The 12,790-nt window shown below is 36.2% G+C and overlaps 1 protein-coding gene across 1 annotated transcript in view; it reads left to right on the top strand.

The window, feature by feature from the left end:
- The window catches only part of ascc3 (activating signal cointegrator 1 complex subunit 3), a 327,642-nt gene that overhangs the window by 198,005 nt on the left and 116,847 nt on the right, over positions 1–12,790 (top strand). Inside the window, exons 17-20 of the mRNA XM_067449368.1 lie at positions 1,406–1,525; positions 1,642–1,806; positions 4,741–4,827; positions 5,328–5,504. Coding sequence (XP_067305469.1) covers positions 1,406–1,525; positions 1,642–1,806; positions 4,741–4,827; positions 5,328–5,504 — 549 coding nt within the window. The remainder of the gene's footprint in view (positions 1–1,405; positions 1,526–1,641; positions 1,807–4,740; positions 4,828–5,327; positions 5,505–12,790) is intronic.

The following is a 12,790-nucleotide window of genomic DNA, read 5'->3' as shown; positions in this document are numbered from 1 at the left end:
TTTGCAGTTTCATCGGTAGAGTCAGCTTCAGAGTCTCTCAGGGCGGTGTCAGGCCAGACTCTACTCTACCTTACAAAAAATTACCACAACAGTTATACCAATTTCAAGGGCATGATGTACAGCATTATGGACAAGTGGAATATTACTGATCGGCATAAAGTCTAAACAATGTGTCACGCGAGAATAGATAGATGATGTTGTTGTTGTTGTTAATCAGGATGTATACATCATGCAATCCCAAGATTGGGGTAGTGTTGACTTCAGGGGAGTCCTAGAAAGACGCCAAGAGGTCTAGGGTGTGAGAAAAGCGGTCCAATCCAGTCGGAAGACCTGCACAGAACATGTAACACACACACACACACACAAGACTTAGGGCACATCTCTCCTCCAAGGTTAGTGCGTCCTGTGAGCTTATCAACAGGACAAGATATCAACACCACATGACAAACGAATCTCCAGAAAGAAAAGTATGACTAATCTCAGTCAGACTGTCTTTGTCAGACCGTCTCTGGAAAGCAAATTACACACTATACAGCAGACATAGAGTCAAAATCATATTAAATAATAGTTAAATGTATTAATGATCACATAAAATTGATTGTCAATAATTATTCATTTTGAAATGATAATAACTGATTATTTAATTCATGAGGTTATTAAAAATCATTCAAACGGATAAGATGCATTTGATGAAGAGGCAAGGGTGTCGGACCACTCCCCCCTTCAATATATAATGATATAAGCACAATACAATTACTAAATAAGTGAACTTAAATTAAAATAAAACTGAAAATATGATATATAATAAAATATAAGCTTCAAAAAATGTTTTTTCAAAATATTAATATTTAATGTAAGGATTTATAAATCATCTCTTACATATAGTACAACCACACACACACACACACACACACACACACACACACACACACACACACACACACACACAAAAACTCATTTTTTGCTTCTAATTTTAGTTTGTACTGAAATGGGAGTTTCACTTTAGTTTTGTTTGTTTGTAATGTTTTAAATGTATTTTTCATTAAGCTTGGAAAAGAATGAATGAGCGTAATGAACTCGAGATGTTAATATAACAGATGGATAGGGCTGTTCCTGACTCCGCCACATGATGGCAGCAGCTGCCAGTGCATTCCCATAGAAACTCATGCTCAGTTCATCCAACAGATGGCGCAGTGACATCAGACATCAGTCTGAATGCTGGATTCAAATCATTTCAGCATGTACTGCTGTGTTTGTGCATGGCATATCAATTATCATATCATGTCCAAGATCAAAATCTTGTCAAATTCACATAGTGGTAATATTAAACACAAACCATCCTGGAAAACATTAGTATTTAAAGTGCTTGAGATATGACGCTTGCTGCTTTGGTTGTTTTGTGCAGATCGCTCTGGGGACGGTCACTAATATTGATGAAGCCGTCCGGTGGATGAGTTACACGTATCTGTACGTGCGAATGAGAGCCAATCCTCTGGTTTACGGAATCAACCACAAGGCCTATCAGGTGCTCATCTGTTGGGAATAGTGAAATGTCATATTTTCGGTGTAAATTCCTCTCCCGTTTTAGTTTAATTGTGAAGTCTTTTGATTATAGTTAAACAGTGTTGTGCTGTTATTCAGATGGACCCGCAGTTGGAGCTCTACAGGAAGGAGTTGGTGGTGGAGTCCGGCAGGAAGCTGGATAAGGCACGGATGATCCGTTTTGACGAGAGGACTGGTTATTTTGCGTCCACAGACCTTGGCAGGACAGCCAGTCACTTCTACATAAAGTACAACACCATTGAGGTGAGATGTGTGAGAATCTGTAGAGAGTCCCGTGGCAGTGTTTCATTCTCAAAGAAAACAGTTAACTTTGCAAATCAGGCGCATTTTCAGTCTGACTAAAGCATTTTAGAAACATATTGCTAACGTCCACAGTTGTATATTTATCTACGATGCAGTGTAAGCAACGTCGCATTAAATTGATGAAGTGACATTCATTTATAATGTTACAAAACATTCTATTTCTAATAAATACTATACTTTAGAAACGTCTATTCATCAAAGAAAAAGTTTAGCCCTGTTGTAAATATAATGGCAATATAATAATAATATAATAATAACTTTATTTTATATAGCGCCTTTAAAAGCAGCTTCTCAAAGCGCTGTACATAAGAACACAAAACCACAACAAAATATAACTATATATATATATATATATATATATATATATATATATATATATATATATATATATATATATAATAAGAAGTATAGTATAAACTATATAAGAAGTATATATTCTTATATAATAAGAAGTACAGAAATAAAAAAATACAGGGGTGTATGGTGTCAAATAGTGTGGTGCCAAATTATTTAATGCTTTGTAGGTCAAAAGTAAAACTTTAAAATCAATCCGAAATTTAATTTAAAGGCACAATATGTAATGTTTCAGCATTAAAAATATAAAAGATCACTATATCTATGTTATATATTTTTTAAAGTTGTGTGTTTACATTATCCCGACAGTTCCAATTAACTTCTAAATCCAGAGAAATTAATATTTTAATTCGAAGACACGGACCGTGTCTTTATTTCCGTTATGTCGCCAGTCTTTCACGTCATATCCACGTTTGCGTCTTGCTTCCTGCGGAACTCGGCGGAACCGCCAAACTCAAAGAGGATCACTGACAGTATAAGGGGAACACCCGTATAAAAAAGTCTGTATGATAATGGATCATGACTACTCTTTGCCAGCTCAACAAAGCGCAAACGTACGAGTGAAAAAAAATGACCCGAGAAGATTTTGGGACAGTAGAAGAAGCAAGAGACGTGTAAACCTTGGAGAAGCCTTTGAAAGATGGCGAAATCTTCGTGACAAGCTCGGACTGCAGAGAGATATGCTGATCTCGCTTTCGTTTTAATAAACAGGTAATTTAAGTAACCATTCAGCTAACATAATAATCATATAATCATAACATGCTGTATGTTTGCATATTGCATAGCGATCTTGACCACATTGAGACGCGTTTAGCTGAATACGTAGCCTATAACGTTACATTTTGTATTGCATCGGCTTTTCAAACAGGCGGATTCTGTGTTTTTGGAGACTGAAACTGAGACTTTTTAAAACTGATTCAAAAGTATATTTCTATCCGTATATTTTGTGACACGATGATGTCATGTGTAAAACGCAGATGGACTAGCTATTATTGGTTTTATATGTAGCTGGAGAAGGTAACGTTAGCTTCATAAGGTAATATGCCACTATCTTGGTCAATTAATATAAGGTGACCGTCACTTTTATCATATGTTAATACTAGCTACATATAATATTGATTTAATAATGATCTACTTATTCATATATCTCCGAGTTCCAAAATAAATGTTTATTAGAATGATTGATGAACGTGGGGAGCGACACAGCGCGTGTTCCAATGAACAACGTATTGCTGGTGCTGGTTCTCTCATTTACTGTTTTATGTTGGTAATGATAAACTAAATTGAAATGTATTTCCTTATTGAACAGTTGATATACAGAATGTTCGACAATCGCGGATGCCATGTCAACATATCTATAATTTGAGTAACTCAAATTATGATGCACGGTTAATATGTCAACATAGCCTACCAACTTATAGGTGTGTTGACATAGCGACCGCCCGCACAACATTCTGACTCACACATTAGCTAACGTTACTGATAAGTTTGTTAAGTAACGGTAGCTCGCTGCTATTTCATTAGATTGGCATTACATAACGTGAAAAGCCGTAACTAAACTTAACAATAATAGAGATGTAATATAACAATTACCTTGTCAGTGAACATGTTTTCTGCTGGAGATGCCAGATTCGCTGGTTGACAGTGGCAATAATGACAACAACTCCCATGAGCACACGCACTTTCCCGACGTCATCAAAGTACGTCTGTTGTTATTATTTTGAATGAGTGACCCCTAGTGGCCAAAAGTTGCATACTGCACGTTTAATTTATTTATTTTACCTGATGTATGCCTATTAACAACTGGCCGGGGACTACAGCTGGAAATTAGCCGTAGAGGTGAAAGCTGCTCTTTTTATACAAAAGGGACTGTCCACATTATAATAAACTAATAAACTAAACTAAACCAGACAAACCTGAGGTGCTGATTTTTGCACCAGACAACATTATTCCTAGTATTAGGCAGGCAATTGGGGCTATATCATCCTTGGACTGTAATGTTGTGCGAAATTTGGGTGTCATTTTGGATAAATCTATGTGTTTGAGCAGTCATGTTAAATCTGTGTTTCGTTCCTGTTTTTTCCATCTCAGGAACATTGCTAAGATTAGCTCTGTGGTTTCGAAAAAAGAGATGTAGATGCTTATTCACGCTTTTATTTCCCCTCGTCTCGACTTTTGTGATGTATTGTACACTTGTTATGTGTATGTGTATATCTTTTATGTGTATATTTTAATTTTGTAAAGCACTTTGTGACCTTTTGTCTGTGAAAAGTGCTATAGAAATAAAGCTAGCCTACTTACTTACTAAACTAAGCTAATCCTGAAAAAACTGCATCCACAAAAATATGAAACAAATTTTTCAACATTGAAAATTACCTTGATCACCAAATCATCATATTAGAGAGATTTCTGATGGGTCATGTGACACTGAAGACTGGAGTAATGGTGCTGAACATTCAGCTGAATGTATATTAAATGCATATTTGGCTATTCTTGATAGTCTTTCTTTACATTCCACAGACGTTCAATGAGCTTTTCAACGCGCAGAAGACTGAAGCAGATATTCTGAGCATCGTCTCAAAAGCTGAAGAGTTTGAGCAGATCAAGGTGAGAGGTCATCAAACGAAGGTGAACGAAGTGTGTATGGACCTTTTTCACAGACTGTAAGGACGCGTTTTAACGGTCATCAATATAAATCCTGCAATGTTTTTTGTATTTTCATTTTTTTTTTACATTTATAACACTAATAGTTTGTATGATACTACTTTTGCATCATTTTTTTAATAAACAACTTACGGCTGCTGCGAGGGAGTTTCTAATACAGCGTCTATGGAGTGATGGTAAAAATAACATCTTTCTCTCTTTTCACTGCCGTTATCAATCTCACTCTCTTTTTCCCCTCATTTTGAAACTTGTGAAATCACTGTTGATGTGTTTTTCTTGTGCTATTTTTGAGAAAAAGAGGACACAAAAAATATATTTTACGTATTCTCTCATTCACCGCAATAAAAGTTAACCCAACTAGGACGACTTCCGTTTTGAGAAACCTGTAAATGTGAAAAGTGTGTATTATAGTGAGGTGTGTTGTCGGGTTGTGTGTGACACAGGTTCGGGACGAGGAGATGGAGGAACTGGAGCAGATGCTGTGTAATTTCTGCGAGCTGCCGGCGGCCGGAGGCGTGGAGAACGGCTACGGCAAGATAAACATCCTCCTCCAGACGTACATCGGCCGCGGGGAGGTGGACAGCTTCTCCCTCATCTCTGACCTGTCGTATGTAGCGCAGGTGAGGCGCAGAACAGTGCAGCTTGTCTTCATTTCATGCTTCTTAAACATGGCTTACACATTGCTATATCAGTCGAATAGAAACAGCCTAATCGTATGCAACTGCACATCAGTTACGGGAGGTTGTGTTTGAAGTCATGTCTGAGATAATCACATAATGTGATTCAAATGAAGAATTTTCCTGATGGAGTTCAGCTTGCGGAGACACTTTCTTACGCAAGTAGAGTTACATTTTCGTAAAAAGTTCACATTAGATTTGGTTTGGGCGGAGATTCACAATGGACGAGATGCTCATTGTGGCGGTGTCTGTGCAGCAAGTTTTGTAAAACACTTCAATATTATAAAAATGATCTATGAAAGTTTGTTTCTGCCACAGAGTTATATATATTATTAGAATTATATATACATTATCTTATATATATATATATATATATATATATAAGGGCTGTCGACGCATGAGATTATTAACGCATGAGATTATTTAAAAGTCGTTAACACCTTAAAATAATTTAAGGCAATTCGCCTTATTCACCTGGCGGCCATTTTGAAAACTCTAACGCCGTTGTGGGGTACACAAACCCGGAAGCTGGACTCCGATACAGTACTAATCAATAGCAGCATTCTGTGTCACTCACTTCGTCACTCAGGATAAAATCCTACAGAGGACAAACCTTTCACCGTTTTCCGGAGGATAAGGGATTACATGGAGAGTGGATTAAAAAAATATCAGAAGGGATCCTGGTCGTAATTTCTGCATTTTACTGCAGACGAAGTTCGAAAGACTCGAGCACTAGCAAGACTGGGACATGTCAAGTCAGCTTTATTTAGCACTTTTACAATACCGACTGTTCCAAAGCAGCTTCACGGTGTAAACAGGACAATATTGCAACAAGATTTGATTCGGCTGCAGTCATTCTGGAGAAAACGGTGATGTTATCAGCTTATTTTAATCTATCATATAGTGTCAACGTGGGCAGATCAGTATTATAGTTGATACAGTTAATTTACATGTGGGAGATATGTGTATGTATAAGCTACTGGATCTTCATATATGTAAAATAAAATGTCCATTAATCTAAAGAATAAAGTACAATTTTATGACACATGGATAATGTCTTTCATAACTTGACAACTGGTCAGAACATCAGAAAGAAATAAGTCATTCAAAAACATTGATAGGCACACTGGTCTAGGTTTGTAAATGGTTACTATGCACATTTATTGGTATGGAGGAATACAAATGGCCTGCTTGTGTATTGTAAGTATGGAAAAACATACCAGAAAAGGGCAGAACATTAGACATTACATTAGGAGCAAAATTAAACAACATTAATAAAAAAAAAACATATACATAAACATATAATCAGTGAGGCATTTTGTGTGATTTTGTTACACACAGCAGGCAGAAAGTGAGTGACACAGAATGCTGCTACTGATTAGTACTGTATCGGAGTCCAACTTCCGGGTTTGTGCATCCCTCAACGGCGTAGTTTTCAAAATGGCCGCCAGGTGAATAAGGCGAATTAACGCAAATCAATTACAGAAGTACGTGGAGCTGCAACATAAAAGTAATTTGCATCATAGAAGTCGGGAGTTTATCAATCACACTGAGCATCTGCACCTGTAACCCTGTTGGGAGGACATTTCCATTCTAACTATTTATCCTGATTCTCTGTTTGTGAGTTTAAGCGTTAAACTCTGGGAAAGTGTTCGGTGATCCACTAATCTAATTCATCCAAACAGTGCTAATGTAAGGCTGGGCTCATACACCAGAGAGAATAGAGACTCACAGCGCGTTTTAGTGATTTGTTCAATCCAGTGTTTGCTTTGCTTTAAAACACGAGCTCTGTCGTATACAGTAATCGCGTGAGAATCTGTTGATGCACAGAGATTGTGTGCGCGCGATCTCACGCAGCATTCATTCAGTACATTCGCGTTGTAAGGATAATGTTTGATTTGTCATGTGTGAACGTTAGTGATGACCGGTTTGCAAATGAATCGTTCATTTGAACTGGTTCTTTTTAGTGAATCAGTTCACAAATTGGACTGTGTATGGCTCTCTGAGGGGCGGAGCTATACGAAGAGGGCGGAGTCTGTCAGCAGTCATGGGTGGGGCCTGTGAAATGTGACGTCACTGCAAATGCTGTTTCTTTGACACTGCTTATGATTTATTGGGATTAAAAAAGAGGAGTGAGTTGATTTTCTCCGTTGTATGGTGGTTGTGTACACACACTGCCAACACACATTTATGTTTGAACACCTTATAAAAGTGAACTGTGTATAATAGGTTCCCTTTAAAGTCGTACATATGACCATATTTGAAGCCAAAGCTTTATGTACAGATTTTGGTCTGGATTATGCCAACGATATCATGGTTGTTGTGTGATCCTGGCACATTTGATGAAAGTGTTGAACTCCAGTGTGGATGAAATGTGAGAGCTGCAGAAGATTAATGGGTTACTTTCAATTCAATTCAATTCAACAACTTTATTTGTCCCCAAGAAGTCCTCGTAGAGTAACACACAATTAATAAGCATAAATAAAATCATACAATATACAAATAGCACAATGTGCACAAGTGCAATCATATATAAGAAGAAATAAATACGCTAATATATACGGATATACATATATGCAATTAAAAATCACTGCATGGTGAATTTGATGGTATTTAGAGACGGCTGTGAATTTAAAAGCAGCACCGATTTTGGAACAAAGGTTGCCCTCCTCCTTTGTGTCCTACAGCCCGGACAACGATGACTTCGCCCCGAGGAGAGCCACTCAAAGACAGAAAAAACGACACGTGACCGATTTTGTAAAATTCTGCAGGACAACCTCAATGTTTGCTGATCACTTATGATAGAAAGAGTGCGTTTTTACAGTGCATTTCCATTGTCGTTGTTTGGAAAAGAGCAGCTTGGACATTCTGCTGAAGATCCATTAAAAAAAAACATGCATTCAAGCTACATAAAGACTGAATCATGACAGAAATGTTCTAGGCTCTGCTTTGTAGTGTTTATCTGCGTCCGAGGTTAGCACGGGGTGTCCTCTTCTCCACATCTCTTCAGATTCTCTGTGGAAGCCATCTTTCCATGATATCTGCGATTCCATTATAACAGCTTCCATGTGGTCAGATAGTTGAAATAGCTCTGAGGAATTCCCTCTTTGCTCCTAATCCGGCTGATTTCAGATGTGCAGCTGGGATCCGGCAGTGGGAGTCATTTCCGTGTCAAACGTATGTTGATTTTAAATCCAGACCTTCTCTGATGCTCGGGTCTGAGAGCTCTCTCTCCGTCACTCTTCAGAGATTTTAGATGTGATGTTTAGATATACACACACACAATGATTCTTTCAATGGTTTTTGCATCTGTTCAGTGATGGAGACTCGTCCCATCTTTCAGCTGAAGATGGGAATAACTCCACTTTCATTGGAGAAATTGACAGTATGTGATTGCAAAGTGCTAATGGTCTTTTGGAGCCAGTTCTGTTTTTTAAAATCAGTCGAATAAGCATTTCTAAATCAGCGGCGTGAGATTCACTGTTATTTATGACACAACGTTTCCCCACCATTGACGTTTGTTTTTGATCATCGTTTTGAATTCGATCCGGAGTTCCGGACAAAATCTTTGACAAAACAATCAATTTTCTCAGCTTTTTGTTCGATTTTATGTATATTATGTTTATATTTGTTTAGTTTTTTTTATTTATTAAACTTTCCCCCATTCAAGTGTTTTAGAGGATCACAACCAGAGGCTCTGTTCTTGTACATATTCATTCGATAAAGTATTCTGAAGACCATGAGCGTTTTGTGAATATGATGATGAATGCTGGCGCTGACTGGCAACTTTTTTTAGTAAACGCTGACATGGAAAGAATTAATAATCTTTTTGGCTTTCAGTGATATTCAAAATCATAATTTTTATGGATTTTCTCAGAATTTTTACCAGAATTTAAGCAACTAATGCAAGAAGTATTTAGATAAAAAGCATCCAAAGATATAATGCCATACTAATATATTATCAACTTGGAGCCATAAGTCAATAATTTTCATAGATAGATAGATAGATAGATAGATAGATAGATAGATAGATAGATAGATAGATAGATAGATAGATAGATAGATAGATAGATAGATAGATAGATAGATAGATAGATAGATAGATAGATAGATAGATAGATAGATAGATAGATAGATAGATAGATAGATAGATGAGTTTAAATGATAGATAGATAGATAGATAGATAGATAGATAGATAGATAGATAGATAGATAGATAGATAGATAGATAGATAGATAGATAGATAGATAGATAGATAGATAGATAGATGAGTTTAAATGATAGATAGATAGATAGATAGATAGATAGATAGATAGATAGATAGATAGATAGATAGATAGATAGATAGATAGATAGATAGATAGATAGATAGATAGATAGATAGATAGATAGATAGATAGATAGATAGATAGATAGATAGATAGATAGATAGATAGATAGATAGATAGATAGATAGATAGATAGATAGACTGTAAACCCAAATAAGTTGGAGAAACTCAACAAAAAAAGAAAACATAAAATGTGAGCGCATAAATTTACACATCTCTTATCTATTTCAATTTTCAGTCAGGATATTAGCAAACTGTTTTCTCTCATAGCACTATAGTGTAACTAAATATTACACAATTTGAAGTAATTAATAATTCTCCAAACTAAAAAGAGATTTGTTTTTCAAAAAGAAGAAGAAAGTTCAAAAAAGTCAAAGTTAATTTGATTGAACTAACTTTTTTAGTTTCATTTGGCTTTACTCTAATCAGTTGATTATTTTGGGCATTAGAGCTTAGTGTGTTTTTTGCCCGTGAAAATTAGCTGAACAACAGAAAATGTGAGTGCACCTTTAAACTGATACATTTGTGTATTTTAAGAGAATTTAGTGTAAAGGTATTTACATTGATTTTAAAGGATTAGTTCAATTCAAAATTAACCTTTAATAATTTACTCACCCCTATCTCATCCAAGATCTTCTCGTCATTCTTTCTTCAGTGGACATTTTTTTGAGGAAAACATTCCAGTATTTTTTTCCACATAATGGACTTCAGTGCAAACCAACATTTGAAGATCCGAATCAATGCAGTTCCAGAGGAAGAGCTTCAGAGACTGCATAATCCCAGAGGAAGAGAGTCTGATCTAGACAAACCATCGGTCATTAAAAAAAATAAAATAATAATAATTACTATACTTTTTAAGCACGATTGCTCAACTTCTCTTCTTGGGGGTGAGTAAAATATCAGAAAATTTTCATTTTGAATGAACTAATCCTTTAAAGGGTTAGTTCACCCAAAAATGGAATTGATGTCATTAATGACTCTTCCTAATGTCGTTCCTCACCCGTAAGACCGCCGTTCATCTTCACACACAGTTTAAGATATTTTATATTTAATCGATTGATGATTCGTGTCGCCAATGTCACGTGATTTCACAGATCGTGTGTCAAAGCGCTGAAATCACATGACATTATCGACCCGATTCACTGTTTCATGAACCGTTTCAATCTTTATTTGAGGAACACGGAAGAGAAGACAATACTGAATAAAATCGTAGTTTTTGTTATTTTTGGACCCAAATGTATTTCCGATGCTTCAAGAGACTCTAATTAACCCACTGATGTCTCATATGGACTACTGTGATGATGTTTTTATTCCCTTTCTGGACATGGACAGTATAGTGTGCATATACTTGGATACGCTCTCTGACTAAATCTAAAATATCTTAAACTGTGTGTGAAGATGAACGGAGGTCTTACGGGTGTGGAACGACATTAGGGTGAGGAGTTAATGACATCAATTTCATTTTTGGGTGAACTAACCCTTTAAGTAGTGATATTAGCAGACTATTTTCTCAAGCACTCAAAACACTATTGTGTAAATTAAATCTTAAAAAATTCCCCAAACTCAAAAAGAATGAGTTTTTCACCTCTGACCGCTCAAGCCAAATGTTAAGAGTGTGAAGATGATGATGGGGACCGTTCTGCTGGTGCTCATCCGTACGGACGGGTGTCGGGTGATAGATTCGGCTGCTCTCGTGGCCTGTTAAACGGCAGCATCTGGGTCAGCAGGTGTTTGTCCTCCACCTCCTCTAGCGGTCGTCCGTCTCTGCTCGATCCATCAGTGACGCGCCAGATCAGTCCATCATAGCAGTCAGATCTATGCCTAAACGTGCACCTTATAGATCAAAGTAATGGTGGATCCTCTAAGCCATCTGAGCATAACTCACACTCTACCATCAAACATACAGCCGCCCGACTCTGATTTACACCGACAGCAGTCAAAGCAAACCCACATTAGTCATTCCATAAAATGTGTTCTAGATAATGAAGAAAATTTAAAAGAGCCCTTAAAAAGCTGTATCCCATAAGAAGAGAATTGCATATGACAAATCTGTTTAAAATGACTCTTACATTAGACAAGCTGTCCAGCGTCAAGGAGCCGTCACTGACTTCCACAATACCTCTCACTTTGTTTCACTTATGAGGAGACATTTCTTAGTAAATTATTCATAATTAGGTGATGCGTAGGGTGTTCATCAAAAAGCTCTTGGAATGATCTTATTATAAAACCCGGTTTTAAGGAATCACACGCAAATCAATAAGACAGAAGCACAAGCTGTTACTTATACTAATATACTAATATTATGACATAAAAAAAATAGGAATTTATGAAATTATGACATGAAAATTATATAATTATGACATGCTGACTTAAAATTATATGAGTAAAAGGTCAAAATTATGAGGAAAGCAATTTACATAATGTCCAGATTCATGGTCATATAGTGAGATACTAAGTCATTATTATAAGATAACATTTAAAATTATGAAACGTCTAAACTATGAGATGAATATTACTTTGTGGAGTTTTTGATTCTTGTAACTTTTTTAACGTAAAATGTTGACTTTAATCTCATAATTCTGATTTAGTATCTCATAACTTAGATGACTTGTCATAATTGTGATTTACTAACTCATATAATAATAATAATTATTATTATTATGTATTTTATTTGTAAAGCACTTCACATTTTAAAGAAAATCTAAAAGTTCTGCAAAGGGAGGAAAAATAAAATAAAGCATTTAGAGAATTAAGAATTAAGTTAAAATCAACACACAAATTATAAATATATATATGTGTGTGTGTGTGTGTGTGTGTGTGTGTGTGTGTGTGTGTGTGTGTGTGTGTGTGTGTGTGTGTGTGTGTGTGTGTGTGTGTGTGTGTGTGTGTGTGTGTGTGTG

Source organism: Pseudorasbora parva, chromosome 7, assembly GCF_024679245.1.
Source record: "Pseudorasbora parva isolate DD20220531a chromosome 7, ASM2467924v1, whole genome shotgun sequence".
NCBI classification, from domain to species: domain Eukaryota; kingdom Metazoa; phylum Chordata; class Actinopteri; order Cypriniformes; family Gobionidae; genus Pseudorasbora; species Pseudorasbora parva.
This window is presented reverse-complemented; position numbering and strand designations above follow the sequence as displayed.